Here is an 18,257-nt window from a genome sequence, read left to right on the forward strand (position 1 = left end):
TTTATAAAGAGGCACCAACAGTCTGGGTGTCTGGGAGGAGGGGCAGCGGGTGGAGCAGCCCCAAGGCCAGCCTCTGTCCTGCTGAGCTGGGCCTTTCTACCTGGGTCTCTGGGAGAACACAATAGAGGGAAGAAGCCTGATCACCAAGCTTGCTCTGGAAACTATTAGAAATGTAAAAGTAGCCCTTCTTAGACCATTTAGCACAGCGCACATAAGGGACTTGATAAATACTGGTGTGGTTGGCCTAGGAATTATCCGTGTTAAAAATAATGCCCATATTTATTATGAGAGCAGGGTTCTCAGCCAACAGCCATCTAACATTTTCACTATATTTCCCTGCTTAAGCCCCTGTGTATGTGAATCCACATGTCACAAGATTGTACCCAAAAACATGCGTGCAAAAAAGAACTGATTGCAATACTACTACCTTGTCCCAAATCTGGATCCTGTTGCATTGATAAGAAAACAGCCCACTTGGCCTGATTGAGCCAGGCCAAATTTAGAACAAACAAATATGTTAATTATCCCCGCTTACAAATTACCAAACTACTTTGTAATTAGTCTATTCTTTTTTAAATATTTATTTTTTAGTTTTAGGTGGACACAATATCTTTATTTTACATTTATGTAGTTCTGAGGCCATGCATGCTAGGCGAGCACTCTACCACTGAGCCACAACCCCAGCCCCATAACTATTCTATTCTTAACATGAACAAAAGATATTTTAAAAGTTCGTTCTTAATTATAAACTCTTAAAAAATTAGTAATTTTACCACATTAAATACATTTGGGTGAAGAGGATATATTTTTAATCTCTTCCTAGGGTTGGGTAGAGAAAAGTGAGTTTGTTTTCTCTTTGAATCGGGGATTCTCATGGGGTGATTTTGTTCCTCCTTCTGCCCATCTAGTGATATCTGAAGGCATTCTTAAAAAATTGTCATTACTGGATGGCTTGACACTACCATCATCGTCTTATGGGTATTGCACAGGGATGCTCCAAAACATTCTGCAGTGCACAAAACCATCCCTTGTGACAAAGGATTATCCAGCCAAAAATGTCACTAGTGCTGAGGTTGAAAACCCTGCTATAAACTATTAGGTTTATTTTCTGACCTTTACAAAGTATCAACTTTTATTTGGTTTATCCACGGATCCAAGGGGTGAAATTAATACTGATAATAATTTCTTTGTGTTCTATCTCTGGCTTTGATACTCTGACCAAGTTTGGGACAAATTCTTGTCACGTGTGAAAGGCCTAAATTCAGACAGTTTCCAGCAGCAGTATTTGAACTATGCTGTCAGTGATAACAGGGATGGAAGGAAGAGCTTCCTCAATGTGGTGGTAAGCCCATGGGGTTGTACAAGGGCCAAAGAGAAGTGCAACGTGGAACCCTATTGTTCAGCATGTGCTTCCGCAGCCAGCAGAAGCTGCATCACCTGAAGCCTGATAGAATGCAGACTCCTGGCCTCCCCTCAGTCAGACTCAATCAGAGTCTGATTTTAGAAAGATCCCCTGTGTAATGCTTGTGCATGTCAAAGTTAGAGAAGCAAGACTAAGTACTTCTAATTTTGCAGGAAAATATACCTTGCTTCAAATCATGGCTCTGCTCTTACTTGCCATATGACTTGACTCAATTACAAACTCTCTTAGTTATTTGGGCTGCGAAATGGGGATAATAATGTCACCTATTTCATGAGAATCAGATAAGCTTATTTGTGTCAAGGACTTCTCTCTCAACAAACTGTAGCTAATGATTGACACTCAGGAGGAGAAAGTAAACAGGAAGGATGGAACTAGAGGAAGGAGGGCTGATGAAGAGAACCCTTGTTCATCAATAGGGTTGAAAAGGGAAGAGGATTTCCTGGTTGGCTGCACCTGATGGTCAGTGGGGCACCCCCTCTGTTAATGTGCACAGGCCCCCGTGCTCCTGCACTTGCATTAAAGCCCAACCTGGTGCTGCTGTCTGCTGCCTTGCTACCTGCCCCCATCAGGCAGGACTTGTCACAAGTTCCTTTTTTGAAACAGTCCTTTGCAAGTCAGTGGTAGTGTAACTGCTTCCTGTATGAGAGAAAGTAGAACTTTAATCATAATGCACGTGTAGCAGAGATGTTAAGAGAGGAAAGAAAAAAGAAAGGAAAAGACTTCAAGCTGCAGAATAAGAGTACTGACAGAGTTCCTTTTAAATAACAATTAATTTAAACATGTTCAGTAATGACTAATCTGAAGTATGTATTGGCAGGGGTATAATTTGTTTTTAAGTATTATGCAGGAGGACACTTTTTCAACTTATTTTAATCAAAATAGATTTTCACTATTTTCCTTTAAGTATAAAAGTGTCTATTGTTACACATTCAGAAAATTCAGGAAATAATAACAGCATGCCAAAAACCAGGACCTGTTTACCTCTTCCTTCATGCAGTACTTATTTATGTATCACCTGCTGGTACTCAGTGCTCAGCTGCTACGCTCAGTGATGAGCAAACCATTGTTCAAGGAAGGAAAATTCTAGCTACCTTTCTTTTCAATATTTTTATAATTAAGTAGGTAAAATTTCAGTGCATTTCTTTTCTTCATTTTTTCTGTGCCCTTAATATGTAAGACAATCATAACAGCTAATATTTATTGCATTCTTGCTGTGTGTTGGACTCTGTTCTAGGTGTTTTGTAACTTATGTATTAATTCAGTCGCTTTATTGCTGCTCTGAGACATTTGACTGTTCTTTCCACTTCACAGGTCAGGAAGTTGAGGCATCTTAGAGAGGTTAAGTAGCTTGCTAAATATCACACAGTCAACAAATGGCAGAGTCTTGATGAATATTCAGTTAGCCTGGCTCCAGAGCCTCCCCTGTTAATCACTAAACTGTGCTGCCTTTCACATTATTTATAGAAGAGATGATACTTGTATTAATCAGCAAGAAAATACCCCCAACTTAATGAAGGTAAATGGTTTATTTAACTCATAGTTTGGGAGGTTCAAGCCCATTGTGGGCTAGAACCTCATTGGTTTGGACCTCTATTCAGGGCACTGGATACCAGTGGCAGGAGTATGCTTAGGTAGGGTGAGAGATCACATCTTGAGCCAGGAAGCAAAGAGAGGGCAGAGATCAGGATCTAAAATTCTCTTTGGAGGGCACAGCCCCAGTGACCTCAGGGGGTCTCCATAGGTCTTACCTCTTAAATGTCCATGAACCTTTAATACCACTGTCCTGGAGACCAAGCCTTTATGTATAGGTCTTTGGGAAGTTATACCCAAACCATAGCAATACTATATAGATAATTTTGATTTGCACTTTTTCGTTGAATATTACACACAAACATCCTTTCTCTTATAATGGGATAAACTTTCTAGTTATTTCTAAAGGAAGTAGAATTTTTATTTAAAAAGATCATAATGAAATAGGAATGTATGACGCTCTTTAATCTAGAGCTGCACATTTGACTGCTTACAGAGATCATTCTTATTTAGTGTTCATATTTTTTAATCCAGTAGTATTAAGAGGAGTTAAGATGGTCAGGTTACTTTAAGAAATTAAACATTTTGTACTCTTGTTTGATCTCCTAGATTTCATTGAGGAAAACAAGTCCAACTTTAGATAAGGATAGCAGTCAATGTTGATGACTATTATAGAAATTACGATGTGGAATGGTATTGGAGCTATTAACTAGAAGAGCTTGTAGGTTTGTGTTATGGGTGGTTGAGAGGCTCAGGCTGCCTGTGAAGGTTTTTCATGGTGTGTGTTGTGACCATGGTTTTATTTGCAAAGATTCAGTTTACACAGCATATTAAGTCCTGTGAGATCCAGTTATACAGGAACCTCCGCTGGTCTTCATGGCTAGGGTCACAGTGAGAGGGTGGGACATTCTCTGTACATATCTATGTGGTATTTGTGAGTTATGACAACAGTGTGTGTGCCAGCAGTGTATTTTCTACAGGTGAGAAAGGTACAGATTTATAAAAGGTAAATAGATTTAAACTAATATATGGACATTTAAAAACCCACAATACAGGGAAACATTGAGAGGGAGGAATATCTAAGAAGCAGATAGGCTCTGAGCTAAGCAGATATGGGATGGAATCCTGTCCACCTGTTTATTCCTTATATAAACTTGAGTAAGTTACTTGGCCTTTCTGACCTTAGTTTCCTTGTTAGGCTAATACTGCTTTCTGGATTTGTCATCAGGATTAAATGAGTCTGTGTGAAAATGCCTGGCACAATACCCAGCCTAGATGATCCGTGAATGGTCACTGTTTTTGTTGACTATTAAACATGTTTTCATGTTCATTCAGAATACATAGTCATATAACACAGTGTGATTTCATATGGAAGCCAGGATGCTTGGATTCCAATCTAGGGTTTGCTACTTTCTGGGTTTGTGATAACTAAGCAAGTTACTTAATTCCCTGTGCCTTAGTTTGCTTTTAAAAAAAAAAAAAAAAAAAAAAAAAACTGTATAGAATGCTTGTGTCTTAGGGTGATTGTGTTAAATGATTATACATACAGTCCTTAGAGCATGGTATAAAGTAACCACCATAAGAATATTTGCTGTTATTATCAGTAGTGCTGTTATTCAATAACTTCTTTAGAATATAATATTACACCTTAAAACTTATGTTTAAACTACAGTAGCTTTTGCTTACATTTTGATATGTCAGTGTTTCATGTTTTTGCTCAGACTTACATAAATTTTAAATTTGGTGATGTCGTTATGTTTTATGTAAGTGAGAAGAATTTGCTGATTGGGCACTATGTTTGAATACACATAAATTTTTTGTTGTTGCTAAAAAATTGCCATTCTGGTATGTCTTCTTTCCTCCCCAGATTATTCAGAGCTGGGAGAGCTTCCCCCACGGTCTCCTTTAGAACCAGTATGTGAAGATGGACCCTTTGGCCCTGTACCAGAGGAAAAGAAGAAGACATCACGGGAGCTTCGTGAGCTGTGGAAAAAGGCTATTCTGCAACAGATACTGCTTCTCAGAATGGAGAAGGAAAATCAGAAGCTACAAGGTTGGTTTGCCATATTGAAATTGAACAGGCCTGATGATCTTAATTCATTGTGTACTAAAGCGAATCACATCAGTCATAAGCATGTATTCTTAAAAAAACAAAAAAAAAATAATTTAACATGCATTTCAATCATATGTTTACTTTTTCAAAGTAATGTCAACACTGTTTACCTTCTAGAGATTTAAAGTAGTCCCCCAACTATATTAATTGTTCCTAGGTGGTCATTATTAGCATAGTGTCTAGAACTTCTAAGATACAAGTTGCAGTTTAAGCTCAAACCTCTGAAAGGTATATTTTGTTTTGTTTTCCTCTGTCTTCCTACTTTATCCTCAGCCAGGGTCTCTACCTGGGTGTTATGTATAGACTGATTCTATGGAAGTCCTTAAAGTTTGTAACCTTACTCTGTGCCTTTTTTACTGAGTTGCAAGTAACTTGAAAAAACATGAGCCGAGCCTTGTCTGTGCTGATACCAATAGTATCAAAATAGGACAAAGATATGAAAGTTAAGATTTTGTTCATTTTCTGTTTCTACACTGATGCTTAAACCAATAAATACCATTTTCTGAATAGCTTGAGAAGCTAAGTGTACATGGCTTGTGGAAAGAGAGCTGGATGTAAATTAATGAAGATTTTAGGAAGTCTGAACATAAATTTCAAAGGGAAACAGTAGCAGGGGTTCTATCATGTTACCATTGCCTGAAGGAGTCTTAGAAGGAGAGTACGTTCCATTGAGCATTACCCTGGATTGCAGATTTTTGTCTTTTTATCTTTTTTTTTAAAGATCTTTTTTAAAAGATGAACAGACACAACATCTTTATTTATTTTACTTATTTTTATGTGGTGCTGAAGATCGAACCCAGTGCCTCACATCTGCAAGCCAAACTCTCTGCCACTGAACTATAACCCCAGCCCCTAATCTTGACCTTGGTGTTTGAATAGAGCTAAAAGTCATTTTGATACCAAATCTATTATAAAACTCCTCATGAATGCGTTGTATCTCATATGAGTTCCAGTTGTATAGAAACCTCTGCTCCTCTTCGCAATTGGTGTCATGAATGATGCATAGGAAGTGAGCATATCCAGAAAATATTTTTGAGTTACAACACTGTGCACTTGCAGCACAGTTTCTATGGTTGAGAACTGTACAGATTGGTGAAATATAACAGATGAAGAGTTAAGATAGGCATATCATTTTGACCAAAAAGAATAAGAGAAATATAAAATAATAAGACCCTTTGATATGAAATAATCCAATGATTCAAATAGCTGCTTTCAAGTGAAACCAGCTCTCTAGTGTGCAGTATTGAAGTTGAGAGAGATGAGTCATCCCATCAAGAAGCTGTGGAAGGCATTGGCACAGGGAGGGCAGTGTAGTGTAGGTGAGTGCTGAGTTTTTTTCCAACTTTATTTTTCTACCATTTTCTGTGTGTTCTTGAAGGTAATTCTATAAGCAGGTATCTAAAAAAACAATTGATAAATGTCTCAGCTTTTTAGCTGCTGTGACTGAAAGACCTGACCAGAACAACTGTAGAGGAGGAAAAGTTTATTTAAGGACTCATGGTTTCAGAGGTCTCAGTCCATATTCAGCTAATTTATCGTGGCAGAAGAGTATAGCAGAGGGAAGCAGCTCACTGATGATCAGGAAGCAGAGAGAGAGAGAGAAGTCTCCACTTGCCAGATACAAATATATACCCTACAGCCATGCCCCAAAGCCCCACCTTCTTCAGCCACACCCCACCTGCCTTCACTTACCACTCAGTTAATCCCAGCAGAGAAAATACGCTGATTAGGTTAAGGTTATAACCCAATCATTTCTCCTCCAAGCCGCCTTTCATTATCTCACACGTGAGCTTTTGGAGGACCCCACATCTAAAGAGATGGACACGGCGCTACTAAGTATGTCATTAGTTAAGTGAAAGCTTTGGAGCACAGCATTTTTTATTATGTTTATATTGGGCTTTTTGGAGCCTGAGACAAGAGGATCTCAAGTTCAAAGCCAGCCTCAGCAAAAGCAAGGCACTAAGCAACTCAGTGAGACCCTGTCTCTAAATAAAATACAAAATAGGGCTGGGGATGTGGCTCAGCAGTTGAGTGCCCTTGAATTCAATCCCCAGTACCCCCATCCCCTAAAAAAAAAAAGGCAGTTACATTCCCCATGTGGTCAGGATGCTTAACGGTCTGTTGGCCAACCTTCTTGCAAATGACAGTCATGTAAAATCAGGGCAGAGCTACAGAAGGGGAAAGATGCTGGATGACTTCTTTAGAACATTAGGAGAAATTGTGACTGTAAGTGATGAGGTGAGATCAGCACCTCACAAGAGCAGAGTGTGTGCTGCTGTGCCAGTGATGACTGAGCAGACTAGGAAGAGCAGGTGGGCATTTGCTGGGTTACCTGGAACATCTTGCCAGGTGTTGCATAAGTCATTGGCCCTTGCCAGCATCTTTCTACTGCTTCCTTGTTCCATCGGGCTTTTTGACAGTGTTTAGTTCTTATGGCCTTTTATTTTTATTACTTGAATTTGTTTTTCTTTGTAGCTCTATTATTGTTTGACATATGTTTATCTTTGTGGTCAAATCATGATCAACTTGCTGAATATAGATCAACTTGCTATATTATTCTCTACAGTCCCTGTATTTCTAAGAAAAATAATCAGCAATAACAGACTGATTGCTGGAAAATATTAATGAGTTTTTTGTGGGGTCATTTGGGAGTGCAGCTAGAGCTATTTTTTTTTTTTTTTAAAGAGAGAGTGAAAGAGGAGAGCGAGAGAGAGAGAGAATTTTTTAATATTTATTGTTTAGTTCTCGGTGTACACAACATCTTTGTTGGTATGCGGTGCTGAGGATCGAACCCGGGCCACACGCATGCCAGGCGAGCGCGCTACCGCTTGAGCCACAGCCCCAGCCCCCAGCTAGAGCTATTATTCCATTACACACAGGAGCAAGATTTAACAACCAGTTGGAGAGTGTACTATGTACTGGAGAGACCATCATTCTGTGATGATATTATTTTCTTCATTTGCTTCTTAAAAGAAGGTTAAATTGCATCTCTTGAAATTGATCAAGGGTTCAAGCTGACTTGGATGCTGTTTGGATAAGAAATTAAAAGGGTATGCATGAGAAAGTTGCTCCTCTGGTTAAGCCTGTTTCCTGACTTTTGACTGCAGAGATCAAATGTCTATTGCTTCTGGAGGCATTGCATCCTGGAAGGGATCAAACCACATCACTGAAATCTACCTCACACCCTTGTAGGCTCTTGGCAGCTAAACTTGTCATTTCCTCAAAGTTACACAGCTAATTTGTGGTGGTGTTAGGACTAAAATGCATCACCTTTCTCAAGCTAGCAGTCTTCCATTGAATCTCTCTGCAAGGTTTTTGTTTGTGCAAGGCTGTGGATGGAGCCCATGGTTTCCCACATGCTAGGCAAGTGGGAAACTACTGAACTACATCCTTTCCCTTTTTATTTTGTGACAGGGCCTTGCTAAGTTGCCCAGGCTGGCCTTGAACTTGTGATCTTCTGCACTCAGCCATCAGAGTACCTGGGATTATAGGCATGAACCATTTCACCTGGCACCCCACCACCACTACCACCACCTATTTTTAAATACAGACATGAACATCCTAATGCAGGACAGCAGAATGTACTTTAGTGTAACCATGATTTGGGATCAGCATGTTGTTGTTTGTCAGATTAATTCATATAGCTGCATTTTATGCTTAATTAAGATTAAATGTTAATCATTATTGCATCTCCATATGATGTGATAATATTAAATTTCCAGTTGCAGGTAAAGGTATTTTGATTTACAAAAGCTTTTTCCCTAAATGATACATATTTGTTGTGAAAAATGAATTAAATCCTTAGTGTAGTTCTCCTAAAATCTCTGTAAGAGTGGAGGTTATATAATTACTGAGCCACTTAGCTTTCTGCTTCAAAGTTTTCAAGAGATTGTAGCAGTTGGCTAGAAGGTGTTGCCTGTGAAAGCAGTTGATCAAGAGCAGAATGGAGGATGGGACAGCATGGTGGGCCTTCACCAGACCTGACCTTTAGTCACAAAAGTCCAAGTTTTAGTTTCTGTATCCATGTTATATGGTAACAGATGTTTAGACAACTCATGCAGGATTGCATTTGATTTCATTTAATCATGGCTCTCCAGATATGTTAGGATTCTGCAACAAAGGATGGGACTTGGGACAACAGCAAGATACCCAGAATTAGCCTTTGCAGTTTAGTCCTCAGGCCAGCTCTCTCTGGCTGTGTGAGGTTCTGTGGACTTCAGAGCAAGTTTATTGCTTAGTGTGCTGGGCTATGTTAGGGTAACCAGATGTGGTGGCAGAATTTACTTCCAAAGAATCTGGGCCAACACTGAGACACCAGTGCAAACCAGTCTCTGTTCAGCACAATGAGTCCTGAACCTGATTTTGCTGCAAGTTAGTTGATCTCTAGTGAATATATTGTGTTTTCTCATACCTAAAACAACTTAAGGTTTACATTTTTTTTAAAGTTTAAATTTCAGAGATGTAAATTTAATAGGGCCTAGAAAAAATATTTTTCAAAATAAAAGGACCAAATAAAGATGGTAGATGAAAGGTCCTTCAAGTTAAGAGGACAGGCAGACCTGGCCTGAAAGCAGTCAGCTCCTGGAGCTGGTGAACAACCCTGGGCAAATCATTTAATCTTATGACCTTCAGTTTCTACCCCCTGAAATGAGAGATCGGACTGGAGAATCAATTTAATTGTCAGAAGTTTTCCTTTATTGATTCTCCCCTTCCAATTTGGTAATTTAGGTCTAATTCTTCTTACTACAGTTTTAGACTGGATGGGTTTGGTGGAGCACAACAGTTCTCTTCATGTACATGAGGAAGTGTTGGATTACAGGAGTGGAATTCTGGTTAACTTCAAGAAACAGAAATAAGACAACCATAAATGCTAGGTAATAGAGGCTTGGCTCTGAATAAGGAGGAACTACCCTTAGAGATCTCCTCCCTGTGTAGATGAAAAAAAGAGGTTGCATTCTAACCATGCCACACACTGGGAATTTGAACACATAGCTCTTGCTTTTGACATGTTTATAATTTCATAGTAGCTGTGAAAATGAAAAGAATTGAAGAGAGGTGGAATTTATCTTACAATAGGACCAACAGGACACACTGGGAGTAAAAGGATAAGAGAAATCAAAGGTACTTCCTGCGTTTTAGTGTTTCCAGGACAAGGAAGATGGGTGATTTATCCTTAACCTATTCAGCAGCTGTTTCTGGTTCATCTCTTGGTAGCTGAGAGCAGCGGCCATGTGGGTATGTTGTCTATAGCTGTGGTGTCCACTAACCTGCTCTCACCTGGTTGCTTCCAGCCTCTGAGAATGACTTGCTGAACAAGCGCCTGAAGCTCGATTATGAAGAAATCACTCCTTGTCTTAAAGAAGTAACTACAGTGTGGGAAAAGATGCTTAGCACTCCAGGAAGATCAAAAATTAAGTTTGATATGGAAAAAATGCACTCGGCAGTTGGACAAGGTAAGCTTATGTGGAATCGGCTAGCCGGCCTCACCCTTGCTGATGACTGGGAGAAGTGTGGAATAAAGACATGTTCAAGTCCAATGTTAATGGCCATCTGTTTTCTTTTTATCACATTGTTACCTACTCTATTTCTTGATATCTTAATTGATGTGAGTTTCATTATCTTTCATAACTTCTTAAATTAATTATTCCCAGAAAGCATGAAGACATTGGAGAAAAATCCAGGGGTTTACTTGCCTATAAATTGCATAATGATCTAATGAAATACTCTGAGTTAAATGGTACACTAAGAACTAATTGTGTGGTACTCCTTAAGTACTCTAGGGAGACCACAGTGTATAGTACACAGACCTCACTACTTTAGGTGACTCTAGAGTTGGATCCCAGTCCTTCCACTATGCAGTGTGATCTTAGGCAAAGCCTTAAACTCTCTGAGACCCATTGAAACACCCATGGAATGCATAGCATGTTTCTGCTATCCCATAAGGCCTCGGAGAGTAGCTGTATGGTCTAGTGTCTCAGTGTGATCTGTCAGTCTGACCTCTTACTGGTCCATGAAGAGGTAAGTACAGAACTTGATGTTAAGCATTTGGAAATGTTTCCAGCAATTTAACACAGTGACCCTCATTAAAAATGTAGACATACATTTTGTTATTTTGTTTCTCTTGTTTTGTCTTCTACTAATCCATTTTTACTGTGTAATAGAAACATCAGTCTGCAATGGATTAGAAAATTTTTAAACTAAAAAACTGATCTTTCAAAGATGGTTTGAGAAGTATCATTTTTGAGCTTACTTTCAGTAAGTGTTTGCATTCAAGTGAAATTATTTCTTTTACAAAGGCATATGCTGGCCAGAGTGGAAGCCTTCTGAGTACTGTCTACATCTGGTTCTACTGAGTTCAAATGGACCTAGTCCTGAGTGGCCAGATGTTGGGAATAAGGGTTGCACACAGGCATTTATACCTATGTTTCTATGTACTCTATGTATGTATCTATACTTATGTATGCCTGTGGTTTTTTCTGACTTTATCTTCATGCAGGGGAAGCACGTTACATATATTTGTTCATTACTAAGAGAGTGGAACAAAGCAGTTTTTGAACCATTGTCTTTTAGGCATTTTAAAACCTTCCACTGAATTTTGACAGCATCTGTTTAGTGATCCTGTGTAGTTATTGTTGGTTGCCACTTTCTCCTTACCATGGATAAGGACCCTTAGGTTTAGAACAGCTGATAATGATGGCTCAACATCCACAGAATGGTCACTTTGTGGGCTCCTAGGGTTCTGACACCCACACTGCCTTGGCTATACTGTTCTCAGAAGCCAGGAATGTGTGCACAGGTGAGGACTTAGGGTCTGGATTGGTGGAAGCTTCCATTTTGACCTTTGGCAGGTGTCCTTACCTTTCTGGGATCCTGCCTCCTCCCTGGTAGCACGAGAGGTTTGGACCAAGCAGAGGACCTTAGGGCTGTCTTATAGTTCTTACATTTGTAACTGTCATGGTTGTTGAAGGTATACACCTCCACCTGGTTACACCAGGTGGCCCCCAACAGCTGTTTCAAAAGAGGAGGAAAGAACACTTCTGTTCTTGGTGGTATTGCTTCTGCAGAAGGCCTTGTGTGTTTCGTGGCAGCTGTTCAGATGTTGGAGTTTCTCAGCACCTGGGCATTGGTTTCTCATTGTGTGTTTTAGAAAGAGACCAAGAGAAACACTCTAGGAACCTGGGCCCTGATTGGTGAAGTCTGGCAGGGATGCTGGACAGTGTACATTCCAAGATGAGCTGAAGCTCACACCTCAATGTGATGACCCTGACTTCATCACATTGCTCTGATTTAAGAGCCATCCTTCTTATGGTTTCAGGGACTTCATCAATCAGTCAGCTTCAACATATTAAAACTGAACGATTCCAAACAAATGACCACTGTCCATCTGTGGAATTTAATTTAAAAATAAAAATAAATAAAATTTTTATTTTATTAAAAAAAACAATAAATTATTTTATAAGATAAATTTTAAAAAATACATACATAGAGTACATAGAAACATAGGTATAAATCCCTGGGTGCAACCCTTATTTCCAATAGCTGGCCACTCAGGACTAGGTCCATTTGAACTCAGTAGAACCAAATGTAGCCATGTGACAGAAATAAAGAAATTCATAAAATTTTCCTAAGTTGAGATTAGATGGAAGTGGCAGGATTGAGGAGCTAGCAAGGGAGAATAGAAAATAATTCTGTGGAATTTCAGGTAATTCAGAATTTAGTTTGGGCCAGAATGATTTCTCTAAATATTTCTAAATATAAACCTTAAAAAGCTGGAACATATTTTCCTAGGAATGGAATTGCAAATTGGCCACCTGAGTAATTAGAAATATCAACCAGATGCAAACTCTGTGTAGCTTTGACCCAGCAGTGCCATTTAGAAAAACTTATTCTAGAAATCAGTCAGTCAAAAAACTACTGTATGCAAGCATGCTTATTATGATATTGTGACACTGTTTAATAGCTAGACCCAGAAGAGTCCAGTCATGACCATTCTATGTCATACTCCTTGAAAATGATAGAGTAGATGTCTATTTACTGACATAAAATATGTTTGGGACAGGTTGTTCAGTGAGAAAAAAAATATATAGTACAGTGTGGTCTTGTGCAGTTAATATTTACATGGAGAAGCGTCCTTGTGTTTGCAGATATCTGGGTTATAGGCAGGGTGACCCCCCCCCCCTTCACCAGCACAGTCCTGGTTTCCAGCTCTTGTCTTAGAATCAGTAGCCTTCCTCCTTCACTTTAAGAAGTTCCTGTTTTGGATGGTAAATTATATGTTCACTCTAGTTGTGAGTGATTTTTCACTTTCTTTTTTATATCTTCTGCATTTTCATCCTTCCCCCTATCCCAGTGAGCATATGATACAATTCAAAAATAAAAAGTTATTTACATGAAATGTGGAGGAATGGCCTCCTGCCCACCAAAAACCCTGCCTATAGGCCCTGGAGAGCTCCACTACCAGGTCTCTCTATTGAGTTAGGAGAAAAGCACAACTGAGCTCAGAGGGTACTCCAGGCCATTCTTAGCAAAAATGTTGGGTCCAATTTGCATGACCCTTTGCATTGATAAATCAGAGAATCTAAACTAACTCTTGAATCCCAGCATATCTGGTACTCCCTAGTGACACAGCCAGTATTCTCTTCCTCCAAAAAAACAAATTTCTGATAAGATAATGGGAATGATTTAGTAATAAGAGGAAATTACTATAAGAGGACATCTCATAACTTGGGAATATTTTCCATTTTGCCTGAGAATGTTCTCTAAAGAAAGCCCCACTATAAATCACTTACCATGCTGGCTGTTTTCCTGCTCATGTTTGCTTCTAGTCTGAGTCTGAAGTTAGAGTGGTGTGTGTTTTATCCAAGACTGAATGGTTAGGGAAGAAATGGCACCACATTAAATAGCAGATATCAGATTTTCCTAGTTCTATGTAACAAATTATTACAACTTTGCTGCCTAAAACAACGGAAATTTTTCTTCACAGTTCTGGAGGTCCAAAGTCAAGGTGTCAGTGGGACTGCACTCAGCCCCTTCCCGCTGCTGCTGGCTGCCAGCTTCCTGAGTGTGTCCACATCCTCTGCCTCTTCCACAGTCACGCTGGCTCCCTCCTCCTCCATCTTCTCCTCTGTGTGTTATACCAATTCTTGTCACTGGATTTAGGGCCCACCTGGATGATCCAGAGTGATCTCCTCAATCCAGGATCCTTATTTAATTAAATCTGCAAAGACCCTTTTCCCACATAAGAAAAAAAATAGGCTCCAAGGATTAGGAAGTGGACATACACGTTTTTGGGGAGGAATCATTCAATTTACTGCACAGAATCATTAGATTAATGCTGGGATAAACATTAGAGAAGGCATGGGATGTAGTCAGTTAATTGGGACCTATGTTTCTCCCAAAAGCCAATTTTTTTAAAACAATTCATAGATGTAAAAGAAGAAACAAAGTACTACACTTGAAGCATTTCCAAAAGGTGCCTGCAGCAACTCAAAACCCTTAAGAATCCCTCTCTCATTTGTTTTTCATCCTTTTTCTTCATTCTTAAGGTTTGGCTTATTAAGTGATGGATTCCGTGAAACCTGCAATGCTCTGGTAGCAGTGAGCCAGCTGTCCTTCATCTGAGCTCTGCCTCACTTGGGTTCTGTCCCTTTAATGTGATCACAGTTCGTTCTGTATTTTGTCATGCTTGCCTAATAATAACCCTAACATTATTAATTGGCATCAGGTTGGGGCTTGTGTCATATTCACTGGTTTAATCCCTCGCAGTGTCTAACAGTCCCAGCATAGAACGTCTTAGAAAGGTGAAAGGAGCAAAGTGAGTTGGCCTATCCAACAGCTTGAGAGCTGAGGCAGGAGCATCACAAGTTCAAAGCTAGCCTCAGCAACTTAGTGAGACCCTATCTCAAGATAAAAAATAGAAAGGAGTTATGGCTTACTGGTTAAGCACCCTAGGTTCAATTCCCAGCACCACCCCGCCCCCCCCCAAAAAAAAACAAAAAACAGAAAGGTGAAAAGAACCAGGGACAGGGCTGGGGAAGTGAGGGGAGAATGGGGGGTTTGTTGGAAAGGAAGCAGGGAACAAATTTGGGGTTGTTTTCCTCCCCTTGCTGGGCTGAGAATTCATAATGCAGAAAGAAGTTGGTTCAGTGAAATGAAACACAGCTCATTTTTATTGTTAACTTGTGTTCTGTTCATAAATTGTGCCTTTATACTTTCTGCCTTCCCCCAAAGGTGTGCCTCGTCATCACCGGGGTGAAATCTGGAAATTTCTAGCAGAGCAGTTCCACCTTAAACATCCGTTTCCCAGTAAACAGCAGCCAAAGGATGTGCCCTACAAAGAGCTCCTAAAGCAGCTAACCTCCCAGCAGCACGCCATTCTTATTGACCTCGGTGAGTCTGAACTATCGACTGCAGATGGAAATGGATGGCTCCCTCCCTTGAAAAATCTGAAGAGACTGTTCAAGTTATTTAGTGATCTGCCTTTAGGTTGAGCAATCAAAATTTACGACTGAGACTTTTAATTTAAAAAGCCCTAGAGTAATCACAAATGTCCTCTTCAAGTATATAAAAATCTCTGTTTTTACTGGCAGCTCGCTCCTTCTGCTTGGTGGGGGTATTCATTAAGGCCATTCATTAGGTCATAACTGTAGTTTACTCGGTAATTCAGGTATCGATAGGACGTTTTATAGTCAGCTGAAGGAACATCCTGGGAAACATACAGACTTGGTTTAATTACAGGAGCTGCTCCCTCGTCTTTACTGCTCATTCATTTGGAAAAATTGTAGGAAGCCTAGAGTGTGTGTGTGCATGATGTCTGCATTTGGGATGATTTTATTTTGAAAATGGGTTGACACCTTATCTCTTGACCAGTTTTAAAAACATGAAGATAGAAACAATGTATCAGATATATGTGTAGTTGCTGTAATGGAGACATGGCTGAACTGGGACTTCATGGTGTGTACAAAGGACTCTCTGACTGTCTGGAGCCCTGCAGGGGTTGCAGTGGCCCTGTGTCCTCTTGCCTGCTGCCCTTTATAAGGGCCCGGTCTTCTCTGGTGGGGAACAGGCTCCAGAATAGGAACTTGTCATGCTGCCAGTAGAGCACGTAGCCCTGCTTCCAAGACCTGTCCTGATTGCCCCCTGCGCAGTCTCCCCAGCGGCCCTGTCAACGTGAGGATGCGTATAGCCCAGCAACCCTGATGGAGGTGGCAAGAGGCAGAGAAAATATGTGGGATCAGGCCATAGCAAGACTGTCAGTTTTCTAACCTTAAATGTTATCTTTCAGAAACTGTCCCTGGCTGTGGCCTCTTCTCCACATGCAGCCTGGACTAGCTGCTTCTGCCAAGCCCTTCCACCCCACCCCATGCTCTTTCCCTTGAAGCTTATCACATTTGGTATTCATAGTGTGTTATTATTTGAAGAATACTTAACAGTACTTTGGGCTGAATGTTGTGTAAGGGTAATCTACTTGAGTTAGTCCTCATAACACTGTCACAGATATTGTTGAGAAATTTGAAACAGAGGTTAATCGACTTGTTCAAAACGACACAGCCCACTTTCTGTGAAGCAGTATGGTGTCAGAACCCATGCTCTTGACTGTCCCACCTGACAGCCCCCCCCCCCCCCCCGTAGGATACAGCCCTCTGTAGTCTGGACTTGGCTATTTCACCAGCATACCTTCCACTCTTAGGATAGTGCCTGTCACATTGTAGATGCTTAGTGACTGAGACTAGACCTGTATATATCCTTATGAGGAATGAGGAACCTGAAGCACAGAGACGTTAGAGTCACCTCAGCAGAGGTGCCAGGACCTAAATCCATGTTGACTCTGTTGTACAGTAAGGCCCACCTCCTGAAGGCCCCTGAGCCCAGAAGCTCTGTGGATTGTGATGCTGGGAGGCTGTGACAAGCCTTGGTGGCTAGAGCCCGTTTGGCCCACTGACCCCAGGGATAGCAGTTTTGTGAGTTGGCAGTAGCCATGCTGCTAATATGATGACTAACAGAGAAAATGACATCATGTTCCTATCATGTGAAATGAAGTGAAAAATAAATTCAGGGTGGGAAGTTGAAAGGGAGTACAGAGAGTTCCTCCCGTCCCGTTGTACTCCTTCGTGGACGGGAAGAGGGAGCATTTTCCTCTTTGTTCCTCTTCCACAGGCAGAATCTCCCTTCCCCTCGTGTCACTCGGATGTCATCACTTTTCTGTGAGGGAGGAGACAGTGCAGATCAGCCCCAGAGCCACATTCCGGCCAGGCCTCCCACACCGGACCAGGTGGCCTCTCTGCTGAGGCTGGCAGAGCCTGGCTACACTATATCCTCTGTCCTTTCCCATCTTTAACCTCTACCTTCTGTGCCCCAGAGGCCAGCTACATCATCCCCTGCCCTCCAGTGCTGACCCCTCTCCTCACCTCTTACCCAAACCTGACCTGGTTTTGACCTCCATTTTCAATACCCCCCAGACACCCTCCCAGAGTCCTAAAAGAAGCACAATGTATTTTCCATCTCACTTTGTGAAGTTATCCAGGGACCCTCCCAGGGTCAGCTCCTCTCCCCCACTTGACTCTGAGAAGCCTGAATGTTGGCCCAGACCCAGCAGCGAACTCCTCTTACCTCTCACTGAGACCATGTTGTGCCCAGTCAGATGCTGAGTGTGCACTTCCTGTTTCACCTACACCATGGCCACCTGGGGGCCATATAGGCCAGTGGTACAGAGTGAAGTCAATTAGTCCTGCATTTCTAAAGTGGCATCCCTATGCTGGCCAGAACAGGGACTTGTTGGTTTGATGTATTTTGGTGGTTTTTTTTTTTTTGATTCTTTTTTTTATTATTAGTTGTTCAAAACATTACAAAGCTCTTGACATGTCATATTTCATACATTTGATTCAAGCAGATTATGAACTCCCATTTTTACCCCGTATACAGATTGCAGATTCACATCGGTTCCACATCCACGTTTTTACATACTGCCATACTAGTGTCTGTTGTATTCTGCTGCCCTTCCTATCCTCCACTATCCCCCCTTCCCTCCCCTCCCATCTTCCTCCCTACCCCATCTACTGTAATTCATTTCTCTCTCTTGATTTTTTTCCCCTTTGGTTTTTAATGATTTTTTTTTTCTTCCCCTGCTTCTTGCTTTACTTTCTGAAATTGGCTTTTAGTTTACGGAGAATTTTGTTAAGATTTACATCTCCA

At 40.7% G+C, this 18,257-nt stretch overlaps 1 protein-coding gene across 6 annotated transcripts in view; it reads left to right on the top strand.

The window, feature by feature from the left end:
• Tbc1d1 (TBC1 domain family member 1) overlaps positions 1-18,257 on the top strand; it is a 214,402-nt gene that overhangs the window by 164,878 nt on the left and 31,267 nt on the right. For all 6 annotated transcript variants that reach the window (XM_078021183.1, XM_078021180.1, XM_078021181.1 and 3 more), the window contains 3 exons: positions 4,821-5,006; positions 10,358-10,519; positions 15,297-15,455. In XM_078021183.1, the coding sequence (XP_077877309.1) occupies positions 4,821-5,006; positions 10,358-10,519; positions 15,297-15,455 (507 nt within the window). The remainder of the gene's footprint in view (positions 1-4,820; positions 5,007-10,357; positions 10,520-15,296; positions 15,456-18,257) is intronic.

This window comes from Ictidomys tridecemlineatus, chromosome 9 (assembly GCF_052094955.1).
Source record: "Ictidomys tridecemlineatus isolate mIctTri1 chromosome 9, mIctTri1.hap1, whole genome shotgun sequence".
Classification (NCBI taxonomy): Eukaryota; Metazoa; Chordata; class Mammalia; order Rodentia; family Sciuridae; genus Ictidomys; species Ictidomys tridecemlineatus.